Here is an 18,903-nt window from a genome sequence, read left to right as displayed (position 1 = left end):
AGGAAGAGAATGAAAGAGAACCAATATTTATTGAATGTTAGTGACGTGCTAGGAGACACTGTGTAAGGTGTTTAATTTTGTACCTGTTCCTCCCTGCACCCATGTAGGATATATAATTATAATAGCTTCATATCACAGTGGAAAACATTGTGCTTATGTAGCTACTCACATATTTTACAGTCTTTCCAGTGTAATACTGTGTGATTTGACTCTGATGTAGGTTATCTGTTTCTAACTCATGTCTGGCTTTTCCCAGTGGGAGAGATTGTATAATTGGTTGCAAGACTATATATGTTTCACATAAGTGCCTCACAAGAATGTTCTGTGCATTTGGGCAATGATTTGGAAGTAGTTCACTTTTTATGTTGCCAAGTGTTTAAAAAAGGTTTTATTTTGGAATTAGTTAAGGGTTTAAATGCTATTAAAATTGGCTTATGAATATTAATTTCAACAAAACAAGCAGTTGTTTATTTTATGAAATTATCAGTAAGACCACAAAATTTTAGTATGTTAACTTTTCCTAAACAAGAATTAAAAAAACACACACACACACACACACACAAAACCATGAAACTTAAAGCTTAGATTTTATACAAGTGCATCCTTCATTCTGTGACTAGAGTTTTTTTTTTTCTGAAACACCGATTTGACCATGCTGTTCTGGTTAAAATTCTTTCAAGACTCCCTGTTGCTTACAGGTTTCAGTTCAGGCTCCACAGTTTGGCTCAAACCACTTTTTTTGAGCATTGCCTTTTGGTTTACTCTTCTTTCACCCTTTGCCAGGAATACTCCCTTCTACTTTCCTTTTTCTTTCCACTTTTTCCTTCTACACTCTTCAGTTGGGTTGTTACAGATCCCAAAACACCCAGCTAGTGTCCTCTGTTTTTTTGTGATTTCCATGACTCCCCTCTGCAGAGGAAATGCTTCTTTCCATTCTGTTCTTATAAGTTTTAATTTCATTTATTGGTTTAATCCATTTAAATTAGTGTTCTTTACAATCTGAGCTCTTTTTAGGTATTGCCTTAATTTTAGCTTTTTTTTTCTCACCTATGACAGTCTGCTGTATCCCTGTCTCCCTCTTCTCTTTCCCCATTTTCTCTTTCTCTTTTCCTTTCCTCCAACAGATATTTACAGAGAATCTAAAATACCATATGCCTCTTCTGCTCAAGAAACTCAGTGTTAATTAAGTGGATGGGAAGAAATATGAAACCCTAGTCAGGAAGATATTACTAACTATATTATTAGTCTGTTATTTTAATCATTTTAAACATAAAGATAATAGGCCCTTACTGTTAGTTTAACATAGGAACACCGTATCAATTTCACAAACTTGTGGGGATATCTGAATGGAAATATTAAGGGAAAACAAATGATAGTCATTTTAATTTTATGTAACTTGGACTCAAATCACGTTCACTATTGAAATCTGTTCTTGGCTTTGCTTTGTCAGCAGAGACATGACTTTTGACAGTGTTGATCACAGCCCTGGAAATAACCACATGCTAAACATATCTGTACGAGGTCAGACAGTTAAGTTTTTGAACTTGTTGCAACGATATTGCTAACCGTTTTTTGATATCAGAGGGATTATTCATTATGAATTTGTACCAATTGGACAGTTAACCAAGTTTACTATTTGGAAGTGCTGAAAAGGCTGCATGGAAAAGTTAAACGACCTGAACTTTTCACCAACAATTCATGGCTCTTGCATCATGACAATGCACCAGCTCACACGGCACTGTCTGTGAGGGAGTTTTTAGCCGGTCAACAAATAACTGAATTGGAACACCCTCCCTACTCACCTGATCTGGCCCCCGGTGACTTCTTTCTGTACCCAAAGATAAAGGAAATATTGAAAGGAAGGCATTTTGATGACATTCAGGACATCAAGGGTAATGCGATGACAATTCTGATGGCCATTTTAGAAAAAGAGTTCCTAAATTGCTTTGAAGGGTGGACTGGGTGCTGGCATCCGTGCATGGTTTCCCAAGGGGGGTACTTCAAAGGTGACCATAATGATATTCAGCAATGAGGTAGGTAGCACTTTTTCTAGGATGGGTTCACAAACTTAATTGTCCGACCTCGTATTTGAGTATACAAAGTAGCAGCTAATTTGGGCCAAGTAAAGGAGAGTAAATTTAGTATTTTATTGGGTCGTTGGGAAAGTCATGATGTATTTTTCTGTTTTTCAATGCAAAAATGCATCATGACTTTCCCGACGACCTAATATTTTCTTTATTTTTTTATTAGTTTCAGGTGTACAAAACAATGTACTCGTTAGACATTTACACCCCTCACAAAGTGATAGCCCCCACGCAGTCTACTGCCTGTCTGACATCGTATAGAGCTGTTACAATTCCATTGACTATCTTCACTATGCTGTATTCCACATCCTGTGAGCATGCATATGTGTGTGTGTGTGTGTGTGTGTGTGTGTGTGTGTGTGTGTGTGTATTTTTTTTTAATTATAGTTGACATTCAGTATCATTCAGCTTCAGGTGTATAGCACAATGGTCATGCATCTACACAGTCTATGAAATGATCTCGCTGATAAGTCCAGTGCCCATCTGGCATCCTAAATAATCTTTACAACATAATTGATTATATTCCCCAAACTGTGTTTCTTATCCTGTGACAATATTGTGATTACTAATTTGTGCTTTCTAATCCCTTTACCTTCTCCCCCATCCCCCCTCCCATCTATCAACCGTCAGTTCTTTTCCCATATATCTCTGACTCTATTTCTGTTTGGTTTGTTCGTTTATTCCGTTATTTAGATTCCACATACACGTATGAGTGAGAGCATATGGTATTTGTCTTTCTCCATCTGACTTACTTCACTTAGCATAATATTCTCTAGATCCATCCATATCGTTGCAAATGGTAAGATTTCATTCTTCTTTATGGCCAAGTTCAATACTCCATTGTACTACCAATGGGCATTTTGGTTGTTTCCGTGTCTCGGCTATTGTGAATAGAACGACAATAAACATAGGGGTGCATATATTTTTTTCAAGTTAGGTTTTTTTATTTCTTTGGATAGATACCCAGTAGTAGAATTGCTGGGTCATAAGGTAGTTCCATTTTCAATTGTTTTGGGTTACCTCTATATTGCTTTCCATAATAGGTGCACCAGTGGGAGAAGATATTTGCCAATGATACATCTGATAAAGGGGTTAATATCCAAAATTTATAAAAAACTTATAGAACACGAAAAACACAAACAACCTAACTAATAAATTGGCAGAGGATATGAAGAGACATTTTTCTAAAGAGGACATACAAATGGCCAACAGACCTATGAAAAAATGTTAAACCTCACTAATCATTAGAGAAATGCAAATAAAAACCACAATGAGATACCACCTCACTCCAGTCAGAGTGGCTATCATCAATCAACAAACAAGTGTTGGTGAGGATGTGGAGAAAAGGGAACCCTGGTGCACTGTTGGTGGGATTGCAGAGATTAAGTTTATTATTGTTTGCCATTGGAGTTGTCATCTGGTAAAAATAGGTGTATGTTTGGAGTAGTATTTAGGTGAGAATGTAGTGTGTAGTATGTCTAAAATATCTTTCTGAAGAATAATAAAGGTATTGCTAGATAGTACTTATAGAGAAAGAGCCCTCTGCTAACAACTGAACAATGCTATGAGGTAAATGGTGATATTCCTATTGATGGAGGAAGGAACAAAGGCTCAGAGAAGTCAAGTGACTTGTGTGAGGTTGCACAGCTTAGTTAAGCAGCAAAGCTAAGATTCAAGCCGAGGTCTGTCTAACTGAGTCCATGCCCATTTTATTACGTTGCTGTCCTGCCTGTAAATCCTCATTCCCAGACTCATGTCCTAGTTGAAGAGAGTGAATTTACCATGGTAATTTGAATTTGAGACACTGAGTTACTTGATCTTTTGCAAGTTATTTAACCTTTCTCATCCCATTTCTCACAAGGATAATGCTTCCTGGCTCCCAGGATTATAATGAGGAATAAATGAGATGATGTATGTGAAAATACATTGTGAACCTTAAAGCCCTATACTAATGTTTGTGGTCCGTATTATTAATGCTGTCGTTATTACACACTTTCACATATTAATTCTGTTCCCTGAATATTTCTTTGCTGTTGTCCTTTTTGACTAAGCTTCATAGCAGCTTTTAAAGTACCATAATGACTGCATTTCATTAAAGAAAAGTTATTTCTGTTGGTGTAAAAAGTTCAGATAATCTTAAGACAAAAGACATTAGAGCAATACAATTTTAACTGAAGATGTATGCTTAACTATTTAAAACTTTCCTTTCTTTCTCATATTTCCTTCACCACAAATTCTCACTCTTTTTTTCTTTGAAATACATCCAAAGTTAAGGTTGAAACTTTATGATGGCTTATTTCTAATAATCGGTATTTAATGGCTGTATACGTACATTTGGTTAGAACTTCGTTTTTGAGCCAAGCCTTGTATATGCACAAAGTGTTCACCACTGGAAAATTAGTTCTTCCGTGAATGCAGCTGCAGCTTTGTGTTTAATGTGGTTTTTAACTAGAGATTGACTGGCAATTGCTTCCATATGCATATTGTGTTCTACATAAAGAAGATAACCATTTCCTTTTCTTGAAATCCTTGATGCTTAGTGTGTAGTTTAAATCTTTGCCAAGAGAATGGTGCTATTTCTTTTCAAGTAGGTAAAAATCCAAGAGGATCAGTGTTTCATTACAGTGAAAAAGTCAGTTAGTAGCACTAGAGAATTGCACTAAACTTTCAAAACATGCTTTGTTTCTCCTATATAAAAGATTTAATAGCCTCTATTAAATGGTAGATCTTATTGAGAAAAAGTTACGGAAGAGTCTTGGACTTACAACGTAAGGTATTAACTAGCCGATGTAGCCGAACACCTGATTGTTTTTGTTTTTTGTTTTTTTTGATTATGAAATCATTATCCTTGGTAATTTTTTTTGTTGGTACTGAGAGTAGTAATATATATTTCCTTTTATGATAACCAACTTTATGGTATAGTGTAATTTGATTACAAAACAGTAATGTTCATTTCAAACTGCTATGTTAACTAGAAAGTAAAATACTATATCTTGTAAATGGCCTCTTTTTAAACTAGTTAACTTATTGCTGAAATGAATGTATGCCACTCTTCCTCACAGGCAGTGTGGCTTCGGAGTTAGATTTGGGCTCATATTTCAACTCTAGAACTTTTGTTAAAGATTGGTCAAGTTAACATATTTGCACCTGTTCCTTCTTAATCTTTAAAGTGTGTATGCACATGCTTCTTTCTCAGCGCAGTTGGGAGAATCAGATAAGCTATTGTGAACATAAGAGGTGTGATCAAACAATACAGTGAATGTTTAAGAAAAAAATATATAAAAGTAAAAGACACATTGCCATTAATCACCCTGAAAATACTCCCCCTTGCTTCAAACACACTTGTCCCATCATTCATGCCACTTTCTGAAGTGGTTGTGGAAGTCCTCTTTCGTGATGTCTTTAAGTTGCACTGTTGTAGCTGCCTCATTGTCCTGAGTCATTTTAACTTTGGGGAAGAGCCAGAAGTTGGATGCTGCCAGATCCGGGGAATAAGATGGATGAGGACACAACGGAATGGTTTTATTTGGCAGAAATTGCTGTATACCAGAAGCGATGTGTGACAGAGGCGTTGTCATGATGGAGGATGATTTACAGCACACTTTAAAACACATCTACTCTCATCTGTAGCTCACACCCTACTGACTGCACCAAACAAGTTGAAACTTGTCACGCACTGTTACTAAGGTTCCACACACTGCTTCCTGTATTGAAGACCTCTGCCTTTCCATTAGATGGCACCCGGCAGCAGCATTCACCTTATGTCTTGATCACAAAGGAAATGCTCTGTGTCACTAATTGCTTCTGGTGTGGAAATTTCTGTCAAATAAAAACATTATGGTGTGTTCTCATTCACCTTATTCACCAGATGTGGCACCATGTGACTTCTGGCTCTTTTCCAAAGTCAAAATGACCATGAAAGGTAAACGTTTTGAATCAATTCAGGACATTGAGGCAGCCACAATAGTGCAACTAAAGACACTCACGAAAGAGGACTGCAGAACTGCTTCAGAAAGTGGCAAGAACGATGGGATCAGTGTGTTCGAAGCAAGGAGTATTTTTGAGGGGGATTAATGGCAATGTGTCTTTTACTGTAATAATTTTTTTATTATTTACACATTCACCATATCATTTGATCACACCTCGTAGTTCCTAAATAACATAGTGCTATGTGAACAATATTTTGACAGTTGCTCATTTATGGTAATTTACCAATAAAAATAATTTGGAGCACTTGGTTTTTAACAGTATCTCTTCCACATAATAAATTTTCGGCATTAGTTGTATATTTAAGAAACATCCAATGGTATAATAATTTAAACTTTATAGTTTAGAATGCAAGGATGAGCCACTTTCCTATACATTGATGGCATGAATCAAGCAGTTTGTGTTTTATTATATTTACATGTAAATATATGTATATATGTATATATGTGTGTGTGTGTTTCTACATTTTAAATGATATAGGTGTGTGTTTTTATAGGTTTGCCTGAATCCATCATTGCTGCTGCATGTTCAAGAAGTGGCCAGCGGGTTCTGCATGTTGATTCGTAAGTTTATCAGTGTTAGTATTTAATACTTCCTAAATATCTCTATACAGAATTAAAATTTAAATACAGATGTATGTGTACCTTTATGTATATATGTCATAAATAAACTTAAGTAAGAAAAAATAATTAGAATTGTTCAATTTGCATCAAAACATTTGAAATATATAGTATACAAGTTTTACTATTATACTCTGAAATAGCGATGTTTCCTTCGAAAATAAACCAAATGTACCATAATTTTGTTTTTCACATGAATGATTTTGTTTTTTCAGTGATAAATAATCCTCTAAGAGGCTTAGAAACCTCACACCTGCCCTTTTTCTTATACTCGTACGTGTGTGTGGGTGTATACAACCTGTATATACAGTTTTATTTTAGGCTTTATATTTGATTGTTAAAAACTGCAGCTAATAGATTTAGAGTATGTGGTTTTTTAAAAAATTAATCAAAGTTTAAATTGTTAGAAAAATCTTAACTGAAAAAAATATCTATTTTGATTTTCTCTATTTCCCTTAAATGTGATTATAAAAAGGAAGTTAATGGAAAATTCAAATTTACAATAAAGCATAGTTTAAATCTCTTCATTCCTGCTTCTTCCTGAAACTTTGCACATATCTATTTAGTGCTTTTGAACATTGTATCTTGGCACTTTAATTGTTCATTAAATTGTAGTTAAAAAGAAACAAGAAGAAATGGACTTTTTATTTTCTGTTAGATATTAACTGCAGTGTTTTTCAGAATACCAGAATATACAGAATAACTAGATTTGTTTTAGTTTATAGTGCTTTCTCATGTATTATCCCATTGTAAATATGTAGGAATCCAAAAAGTGATATTAGTTCATTTACACTTAGCTCTTTCTAAATTTAGTTTGAAAGCATATTAACTCTAGTAGTTGGATGAAACTTCTAAATTAAATTAGGTTCAGTTTTCAAATGAGTCCTGCTGTTGCAATTCTCTTTCACTATTGTATGAGGTCTGATAATTAAGTTCATGAACTTATTGCAACAATGTTGCTAAACTTTTTTGATATCAGAGGGATTATTCATTACCAATTTGTACCAGCTGGACAGTTAACCAAGTTTACTATTTGGAAGTGCTGAAAAGGCTGTGTGAAAAAGTTAGACGACCTGAACTTTTCGCCAACAATCATGACCCTTGCATCACGACAATGCACCAGCCCACACGGCACTGTCTGTGAGGGAATTTTTAGCCAGTAAACAAATAACACTTGTTATTGTAACACTCTCCCTACTCACCTGATCTGGCCCCCAATGACTTCCTTTCTTTACCCGAAGATAAAGGAAATAATTAAAGGAAGACATTTTGATGACATTTAAAACATGAAGGGTAATATGACGACAGCTCTGATGGCCACTCCAGAAAAAAGAGTTCCAAAATTGCTTTGAAGGGCAGACTAGGCGCTGGCGTTGGTGCATAGCTTCCCAAGGGGAGTACTTCGAAGGTGACCATAGTGATATTCGGCAATGAGGTATGTAGCACTTTTGCTAGGATGAGCTCGTGAACTTAATTGTCAGACCTCATATACATAGCGGCTTGTATTAATGTTTTAATTAAGTCTTTTTGACGTATCATGGATTCACATGTGGAAAAATATGTCACCTTGTAAGCCCAGGTACTGGGCCAGAGTGATGTAAAAGCTTAATAAAAATGTAAATTCAAATTTATTTCTGATGTTAACCTAAAATTGAAAATAAATCTTAAATTTCCCAAAGTCGTTATTTTTTATGCTCACACTTTATGCTATTCACCATATCAGTTTTTGTACACATGTTGTGTAATTTAATAACCATCACAGTCAAGTGAGTTAAGTGGTGTTATCCCAATTTAACAAATTGGGAAAATGAAGCATAGACAGGTTAAGTAATTTTTCTAATTTTACCCAGCTAGTGCTTATCTAAGTTGAAATTTGAATTTATTTTATATTTTCTTATTCTAAAACCTGAGGTGTTCCAGAATGAAGAATATTTTAGAAATCATATAGGGTTTGGTGATATACCAAAATAAATTTTGATTAGGAATATAAGAAGCTAAATCTTATTTCGATAAACAGTTAATCAGTTAGAAAGGGCTTGATAACATGGCTGCCTTAAGAGCTTATAGCTTAATAAAATAGTTATTTCAAGTGAGAAAACGTTTTTCTGTTTCAGAACCTCAGGTTCAGTAGCTTTGAGAGTTTAGAAACATCTAGGAATTGATTTATAAGACATTTTTCGGCTATGAGCCAGGTTTAAATATTCTCTCATTTTTATTCATTTTGGTATTTAAGGCTCTTCATAGTCAGATTTAAACTTCCCAACCCTACTTTTCGTTTCAGATTTAAATGTGTAATAGTACCATATATCCCTGTTCCATGGACATAACCTTCCCATGGTCTTTTAAAATAATTTTTTGAATTTACTTTTAAAATTTTCAATTACAGTTGACATACAATATTATAATGGTTCAAGTGTACAATGTAGTGTTTAGATATTTATATAACTTATGAGGTGCTCACCTTGATAAATATATGACACCATGTGTAGTTATTGTTACAATACCGAGGGTTCCAAAAAATGTACACATTTTAAGAGATGTTATCTATGTATTACTTTTTGAAGTTTAATTGAATTACAGTAGCATTGTGTAGTATGACGTTTGTTCAAAAGATGGAGTTAAATGAATGCTAGCATCATTCATTGTATTACAGTTTTAATACGGGTTTTTCCTTTCTTAAAATGTGTATACATTTTTTGGCACCCTCTGTATTATTGGCTATATTCTTTATGAGATTCTTTACACCCCAATGAGTATTTTGTAGCTACCAATTTGTACTTCTTCATCCCTTCCCCCTTTTCACCCATCTCCCCGCCCCTCCCATCTGGCAACCCTCAAAATGTTCTCCGTATCTCTGAGTTTGTTTCTGTTTTGTTGTTCGTTTATCTTATTTTTTTAGATTGCACATGTAAGTGACATCATATGGCATTTGTCTTTCTCTGTCTGACTTACTCCACTCAGCACAATACCCTCTAGCTATGTCCATCCATGTTGCTGCAGATGGGAAGGTTTCATTCTTTTTCATGGCTGAGTAGTATTCCATTGTATATATGTACCACCTCTTCTTTATCCATTCATCCATTCATTGATGAATACTCAGGTCGCCTCCATTATCTTGGCTGTTGTAAATGCTGCAATGAACAGATGCACATGTCCCTCTGAAGCAGTGTTTTGGGCTTCTACGGATAAATACCCAGAAGTGGGATTACTGGGTCTTTCTTTGTTTTTTGATATAGCCTTTGTTTTAAAGTCTGTTTTGTCTGGTATAAGTAGTACTACCCTAGCTTTGTTTTATTTGCATTTTCATGAAAGGTCTTCTTCCATCCCTTTACTTTCAGTCTGTGTGTGCTTTCGATCCAAAGTCTCTTGTAGTCAGCATGTGTAAGGGTCTTTTTTTATTATCCATTCAGCTACCCTATGTCTTTTGATTGGAGTATTTAATCCATTTACATTGTGAGTAATTGTTGGTAGATATGAAGTTATTGACATTATATTCATATTTTGATTTTTTTTTCTCATTTTAAAGAAGTCCCTCTCAAATTCCTTGTAATACTGGTTTGGTGGTGATGAACTCCTTTAGCCTTTTCTTGTCTGGGAAGCTCTTTACCTGTCCTTCAATTCTAAAGGAAAGCTTTGCTGAGTAGACTGATCTTGGTTGTAGGTCCTTGCTTTTCATCACTTGGAATATTTTGTGCCAGTATCTTTTGGCCTGCAAAGTTTCTGTTGAGAAATCAGCTGACAGTCTTATGGGATCTCCCGTGTAGGTAACTCACTGGTTTTCTATTGCTGCTTTTAAGATTCTTTTTTTGTCTTTAACCTATGTCATTTTAATTATGATGTGTCTTGGTGCGGGCCTCTTTGGGTTCATCTTGTTTGGGACTCTCTGTGTTTCCTGGGCTTTTACGTATTATTTCCTTCACCAGGTTAGGGAGATTTTCCGTCATTATTGCTTTTTCTTTTTTTTTAATTAAAGTTTGTTGGGGTGACAATGGTTAGTAAAGTTACATAGGTGTCAGGTGTACAATTCTGTAATACATCATTTGTATATCACATTGTGTGTTCACCACCCAGGATCAGTTTTCCTTCCATCACCGTATATTTCCTTGTTCTCTCTCTTTTTCTCCTGATACTCCTATGATGCAAGTGTTGTTACACTTGATATTGTCCCAGAGGTCCCTTATACTACCCTTATGTTTTTGGATTCTTTTTTCTTTTTCCTGTTCTCATTAGGTATTTTCTGCTACCTTATTTTCTAAGTCACTGATTCAATCCTCTGCTTCACCTAATTTGTTGATTCCCTCTAATGTTCTCTTTATTTCAGTTACTGTATTCTTCATTTCTGACTCGTTTATTTTTATGTTTTCTATCTCCATTTTTATGTTTCATATCTCTTTGTTGAAGTTCTCCCTAGTATCATTTAGCATTCTCATAGACATTGTTTTGAACTCTGCATCTGTTAAATTGCTTGTCTCCATTTTGTTTAGTTCTTTTTTGGAGCTTTGTTCTGTTCTTTCATTTGGAATGTTTCTTTGTCTCCTCATTTTAGCTGTGTCCCTTTGTTTGTGTGTACATGTTAGGTAGAGCTGCTATGTCTCCTCGTCTTGGCAGAGTGGTCTTATGTAGTAGGTGTCCTGTGGGCCCAGTGGCACAGTCTCCCTGGTCACCTGAGCTGGGTGCTCCAGAAGTGTCCCTTGAGTAGGTTGTATGTGACCTCCTGTTGGAGTTGAGCCTTGGTTGCTGTTTTCATGTCAGTGGTAGGGATTGACTCTCAGGCTGATTGGTTGTGAAAACTGGCCATCACTGCAGTGAAGGACCTGTTGTGTGGGGGCTGACCCTACCGAGCAGGACTTGCTTAACAGGGCTCTGGTGCCTGTCCAGTCTGCCCTTTGGGTGTGTTGTCCACAGAGGCTGTCAGGTATTGCTGTGGCTTCATCTGTAGCCGGCCACTGTGTTTGCCAGTCCTGGGGTCTCTTGGGAGGATCCCTGCTAAAGGAAAAGTTCACTTGCAGTCTTTGCCCTGTCCAGGGCTACTTGGCATGTGCCACAAAGCAATCTGCAAAGCCCTAAGCCTGGTACTCGTACCAGGCTTGGGGCTGCTTAGCAACAGCTACGGGGCATGCTGAGGCCAGATGCTACTTGTCTGTTGTTTGTGAACCTTTGACAGATTTTAGGAAAGTCTGCAGCATGAGCCAAGATAGGCTGTTCGTATGGAAAAGCCACTGGAAAGGGCTTGGGTGGGCCAGTAATTTGGGCAGGGCAGGGTCTCAGTGAATCACCAGGGCAGGGCGGACTGTGTCAGCTTGGTTGATGGAGACTCAGATGTGGCACTCGCCTCTGTTTGCCTGCTGGGAGGGGGAGGGCTCAACACAGAAGCAATGCCTTCTGCCAGCCCTTCTGTCTGGAAGATAGCTCCCCCTCCAGCCCTTGCCCTGAAGCCAGACAATTCAGTTCCTCTCTGTATATCCCTGGTACCTTTCAAGGCGCTTCCCCAGCCCTGGAGCTCAGAGTGAGGGTGTCTGTAAGCAAGTAAGTCCTTGTTGGGGCCCTTAAACAAGAGCACCTGGGACTCCAACTTCCTCAGTCTCACCCAGCCACAATCTTCACTGGTTTTCAAAGGCAGAAGTTATGGAGACTTCGCTTCCCGTTACTGGAACCCTGAGCTGGGAAACCTGGTGTGGGGCTGGGACCCCTTGCTCCTCCGAGGGGGAACCTCTGCAGCTGATATATCCTTCCTGATTTTTAACTGCCACAAGCAGGTGTGGAACCCGCTCATTCTGCATCTCTGCTCCTCATACCAGTTTCGACTTGGCTTCTTCTTTATGTCCTTACTTGTACGTAGGACTTCTGTTTAGCTAGACTTCAGAGGATTCTCAATGATGATTGCTCTGTAGTTTAAAATTTTGACGTGGACTTGAGAGGAGGCAAGTACATGTTTGCCTACTGTCTCATCTTGACCACAAATCTTAAAATAATTTTTAAATCATGGTAAGAAAAATCATAACAAAATTTTTGCCATCTTTACCATTTTAAGCATACAATTCACTAGTGTTCAGTATATCCATATTGTTGTGCAACAAATTTCCAGAACTCTTGATCTTACAAAACTGAAATTATACCCATTAAATAATAACTCTGTATTCCCCTTCCTCTTAGCCCCTGGCCACCACCATTCTACTTTGTCTCCATCAACCTGACTTGTCTAGATACCTCATATAATTGGAATTATACCATATTTGTCTTTTTGTGAACGGCTTATTTCACATAGCATAATGACCTTAAGGTTCATCCATTTTTGTATCATGTGTTGGCATCTCCTTCCTTTTTAAGACTGAATAATATTCCATTGTATGTATTATACCATATCCATTCATCTTTGATAAACACTTGGGTTACTTCCACCTCTTGACTATAGTGAATAGTGCTCCTATGAACATGGGTATGCAAATATATCTTCAAGACCCTGCTTTCAGCTCTCTTGGATATATACTCAGAATTAGGATTGCTGCATCATATGGTAATTGTATTTTTAAGTTTTTGAGGAACCTCCATACTGTTCTCCATAGCGGCTCTCATTTTATATTCTCACCAACTGCCCATTCTTTGGCTCCACTGGGAAGTTGTGTGTGGGTTTTTGAGCCAGAATGCCTGGGTTCAAATCCTGGTTTCTCCACTTACTGTGTAAACTTTGACAAGTTATTTAATCTTTCTGTACTTCAGTTTCTTGATATAAATGTAATAGTAATAATACTTTATTAAGATTATTTATAGGATTAAATAAAATAATCTATGTAATGGTTTTATAACAATGCCTGAAACATAGTAAACCCTCATTAAATGTTACTCTAACAATACTGCTGCTACTACTACTACTAGGTACAAACAGTGAAGCCAGAGAAAAGAGTAAATAATCGTGCCTGGGAGGTTAGTGGAGTGTCATAAAGATGACATTTGAGTTGGGTCTTGAAAGATGATTAAGAATTTAATGAAGAGTTAGAGCATTCCAGAAAGAGAAAGCAGATTGAAAGGGCATGACATGCTAGGTGAATGGTTAGAATTTTTGTATGACTGACAGGTCGGCTAAGTTTGTTGGATTCATGAGAGTTTGAAACCAGTAGATGACTGGAACCATTTTGTGGAGGCCTGTTTACTGAGGTAGAGGTACTGATTTTATCCTTAATCTTTAGCATCTTTATATCTTTCCCTTACCCTCATTATATCCTGTCAACTCTAAAACATAACCCAAACCTAATAAGCTTTCTCTCTCTCCACTCTTCCTTCCAGTTCATTCCACCGTCATTGACCACAAACCTCCTCATTGGTCTCTCTGTTTTCACTTACTGCCCCGGTATTTGGCCTCTTCCTCCTTTCTAACTGCATCACACATGCTTCTTTCCCTTGCTTGTCACTGTGCTCTGCTGTAGCTGTAATTACGCAGTCTGTTTTTTATTATTAATGTTATTTATGCTTCTTTTCTGTCTCTTTCTCCTTGATCTCTCGCTAGATATTTGTCTATATTATTAGTTTTTTTAAAGAACCAGCTTTTGCTTTGTTGTTTCCTTCTGTGGTAGGTTTATTTTCTATGGAATTAATAGCTACGTTTATCTTTATTTTTTCCTTTCTTCTACTTTCTTTGACTTGAAGTCACTCTTGTTCTTTTTCTAATTTCTTGAATTCAATTCTCAGTTCTTAATATTTAAGTCCTCTTCAATATAATCATGTATGACTCTAGTTTCCTCTTAGGGATCACATTAGCTGTCTTCATGAGTTTTACGTATTTTGTAATAGCTAGTATGATTTCTTTTTTGACTCAGTTCTTTAGAGGTATGCTTTCAAATTTCCAGATACATTTTTAAAAATTTCAATATCTTAATTGAATTTATGATTTTGAGCACTCATGACAAAACTTGAAAATGAGAAAGTAAAAAAAATGTTCTCCTGTTTTTCCTCTTTCTTCCTGCCTTTGTACCCACATTCCCAACTCCTGGAAACAGCTACTCTTACCTTTTGTATGTCCTACAGTATGCTGTCCAGATAAATAAGTTGCAGAAAAATATGTAAGTTTTTATTATGTGCATATTAGATTCAGTGTAGCAAAAGTTATACTGAGCAGTTCCAACACCAAGAATCCCTCATGTTGCCTTTTTATTCCATACACAGCTACTTCCTCTGCCTCCCCTGTTTCTAACCCCAGCAACCACTAATTTGTTTTTTAGCTCTCTAATTTTGTCTTTTTTGAGAATGAAACTGTACAGTATGCAGCTTTTGGCATTTTTTTTTTTTTACTTAGCATAATTCTCTTGGAGATTCATCAAGGGTGTTGCACCTATCAATAGTTTGTTCCTTTTTATTGCTGAGTAGTATTCTATTTTATATATCATAGTTTTATTTTTTTTTAATTGGGGAATCAGGTGAGGGGAACAGTGTTGGGGAATTGGTGAGGGAGACCAGCCAAGTTATTGTTCTTCAATCTTAGTTGTGGAGGGCGCCAGTCGCAATCTGGCTGCCTATTGGCAGCTCATGATCTCTAAGCTCAAGTTGCTGTGTTACATACAATCTTAGTTGCGTGTGGGCGTAGCCACCTTCCCATGCGGGAGTCGAACTGGCAACCTTGTTATTAAGAGCCCACGCTGTATCCCTGGAGCCATCCAGGCGGCAGCTCAGCTCAAGGTGCCGAGTTCAGTCTTAGTTGCGGGCGGGCATAGCCCACCATCGAACAGGCAACCTTGTTGTTAGGAGCACATGTTCTCACCAGCTGAGCCATCCTGCCACCTGTTGGCAGCTCAGTGGCAGCTCAGCTCGGGCGCAGCATCACTGGCCTATGTGGGAATCAAACTGGCGGCCCTGTTGCTCAGAGCTCATGCTCTTAAGCTAGCTCTTAACCAGCTAAGCCACTTGGCCGGCACAATATATCAGGTTTTTTTGTTTGTTTGTTTTTTTAAGATTTTATTGGGGAATTGGGGGAGGGGAACAGACAAGTTGCTGTCCTTTGGTTCTTCAGTCTAGTTGTGGAGGATGTTGCTTCACTGGTCCATGTTGGTATTATCATTGCACTCTTCCCGGGTGAGGCAATCCCTCGCTGTCCATTGGACGGCTGCTCACGGCAGCTCAGGAAGGCTCACACCCGCTGCTGGCCAGTCCCACTGCAGCCTACGATGTCGCTGGTGATTCACAGGCAGCCCAGCTCCAGGTTGAGCTGTTGTTCAGTATCTTAGCTGTAGAGGGCAGAGTCACTGGCCCTCATATGTGGGATCCGAACTGGGGCCCTCTGGCGTCCCAAGCCAGCTCTTACCAATGCTCCACTCAGCCGGCCCCCTATCACAGGTTTTTAAGCATTCATCTGTTGAAGGACATTTGGGCTGATTCCAGTTTTTGGTTAAGAATAAAATTGCTTTGTGAACACTCATGTATAGATTTGTGTGTGTGTGAACTTAAATTTTTATTTTTCTGGGATAAAGGCTCAGGCATGTAATTGCTGGATCATATAGTGTAGTAATGACATGTTTAGTTTTTTTAAGAAACTGCAAACTATTTTCCAGAATGCCTGTACCATTTTATATCCCCACTGGCAATGTATTATAGAAGTAATCCAGTTTCTCTGCACCTTTGCCAGCATTTGGTGTTGTCACTATTTTTTTGGAAGGGGACAATTCTGATTGGTGTGTAGTGATATCTTATTGTGATTTTAATTCATACTTCACTAATATCTAATGATGTTGAACATTTTTCATGTGCTTATTTGCTATCTGTGTATCTTCTTTAATAAAATGTCTTCATACCTTTAGTCTATTTTCTAATTGGATTGTTTGTTTTCCTATTGAATTTTGAGAGTTTATTATACATTCTAACCAAATATATTTTTTAACTTTTATCTTTTTTGATAATTGGTTTCTAATTTAATTACATTATTGTCAAATAATGAGCTCTGCATGATATCAGTTATTTAGTATTTTTGAGAATTGTTTTATGGTTTCAAACTATATGACTCCATGTAGCTTAAAAATAATGTTTTTGTTAATTGTTGGATATGGAATTTCACATGTTCATTAGATCAAACTTGTTAATGTTGCTCAGAAATTGTGTTATCTGATTAGTTAATTATGAAGGTGTATATTAAAATCTCCTTTATCAATTGTGGAATTCTTATTTTTTATAATTCTGTTCATTTTTACTTTATGTATTCTGAGTGTATATTCATAAGGACGTTTAGATTTAGAATTATGATATCCTTAGTAGTTGCCTTATGTTTTTATTCCCTGACAATGCTCTTCCCTTAAAGTCTGTTTTGTATGATATTACATAATATCATGAGGTTTTGTTTGTTTTTTTAGTTTCCCCCCTGTTACATCTTTTCTGTCCTTTTATTTTGAATCTCTCTGTGTTTTTTTGTTATAGGTATGTCTCTTGCAAATAGCATATAACTAGATTTTATTGTCTTAATTCAATCTGGCAATCTGTATTTTAACTGAATTTAGTCCAGTTACATTTATTGTGATTCATGAATATTTGGATATATTTCAACCTTCGTATTTCTTGATTTCTCTTTGTTTGCCTTTTCTTTGTTTTTCTTCTCACAGTTTTCTAACATTTATTGAGTAGAGGTATGCTTATACCATGTTTCTCTTCCCACAACTGGTTTTAAGTTACAGATGAAATTTATATTCCTATGGGATAGAATAATTAAATTTTCGCATATGTATTCACATTAAAGTCTTAAGCTAATCAAAGCACTTATTCTTCTCAAGCAATACAAGAGCTATCCTCTCACATGAATTGTTATCTAGCATTTTGGCGATACTTTGATTTTTATACTCCTTTTAAGTTGTTAATTAATTAATTAATTAATTTATTTATTTTACAGTCAATACTTATATAGATGTTTACCCATTATCTTCCTTACAGTCCATGTTTACCAGTTTTTTGTTTGATTTTTGTTTGATTTGGTTTGTTTGTTTGCTTATTCTTCATTCTGGGGCTATCTTGCTTCCTGAAGTTCTTTCAACATGGATTTGTCAGTGGTAAGCTCTGTCTTTGTCTATTAATGCTTTTATTGCACTTTCAATATCCAATTATAGTTTAGTTTGTTCTGTAATTAGACACTGAGAGTGATTTTCTCTCAGCACTTTGTCCTCTGCCTTCCTTTGTGGCTGTTAAGAAATGTCCTTCTTTTGTAAATAAATTATCTTCTTTCTGATTGCTTTAATATTCTTCTGTTTGTCTTTATAGTTAGACAGTCTTACTCTTACCTCCGTGAATGTTGATTTTATTTCAGTTTATCCTGTTCAGAACTCATTTTGCTTCTTCAAATCAAATACCTTTTCTTTTGGTGGGAAAATTCTCAACTGTTTCTTCAAACATTACCTGTCTCATTCTTTTTTTTTGGAAATTCCCATATATGTTGAACATTCTCTTTCTACTTTGTATGCTTCTAAATGTCTCTTTTATATTTCTCTTTTTATCTTTTTTTCATAAGAGCAAATAAAACTAATATACAGAAAAATGTGTAACTCAGTAATGAAGAAGGAAGTAAGATAAGACATTTTTTATTTATCAATTTCGCAAAGTTAAAAAAGATACCTATATCAAGAGGACATATGCTAAAGTAGACACACCGGTGGCTAGTATGAGGGTACATAATTACAACAACTCTTGGAATATCATTTAATAATCATTTTTTTATCTTTCATACTGCATTCTGAGTAGTTTTCTCGCCTTTATCTAGTTCTGGGGTTACAAATTATGGCCCACAGGTCAGCTACTTGTTTTTGTAAATAAAGTCTTATTGGAACACAACCATATGTATTTATTTATATATTTATACTATTTACATACCAATTATGGCTGCTTTCACACTACAGAAGCAGAGTTAAGTAGCTGCAACAAAAACTGTGTGGCATGCAAATCCTAAAAATTTACTATCTGGCCTTTTGTAGCAAAATGTTTGCAAATTTCTTTTCTAGCTTGTTAATTATGTCTTCAGAAGTGTCTAATTTTCTATTTGACCTAGCTATCATGTTTCTTTTACTGACTTTCATTTCTCATTTCTTGAACTTCTGTTTAGTTATTTTTAAGCTGTCACATTCTTTCCTTGTATTTCAATTCATTCTTTCATTGTTTTGAACATGAATTTATTACTTATTTCAATTATGTAAAGTTATTGGAGGTTTAATACTACTGTTTGCTATTTTTCTTTCCAGCTTCAGGGTCAATATTTT

At 36.2% G+C, this 18,903-nt stretch overlaps 1 protein-coding gene across 3 annotated transcripts in view; it reads left to right on the top strand.

Annotated features, from left to right (window-relative positions):
- The window catches only part of CHM (CHM Rab escort protein), a 184,470-nt gene that overhangs the window by 31,280 nt on the left and 134,287 nt on the right, over nt 1–18,903 (top strand). For all 3 annotated transcript variants that reach the window (XM_019659908.1, XM_019659909.1, XM_019659910.1), the window contains exon 2: nt 6,568–6,634. In XM_019659908.1, the coding sequence (XP_019515453.1) occupies nt 6,568–6,634 (67 nt within the window). The remainder of the gene's footprint in view (nt 1–6,567; nt 6,635–18,903) is intronic.

This window comes from Hipposideros armiger, unplaced genomic scaffold (assembly GCF_001890085.2).
Source record: "Hipposideros armiger isolate ML-2016 unplaced genomic scaffold, ASM189008v1 scaffold_306, whole genome shotgun sequence".
NCBI classification, from domain to species: Eukaryota; Metazoa; Chordata; class Mammalia; order Chiroptera; family Hipposideridae; genus Hipposideros; species Hipposideros armiger.
This window is presented reverse-complemented; position numbering and strand designations above follow the sequence as displayed.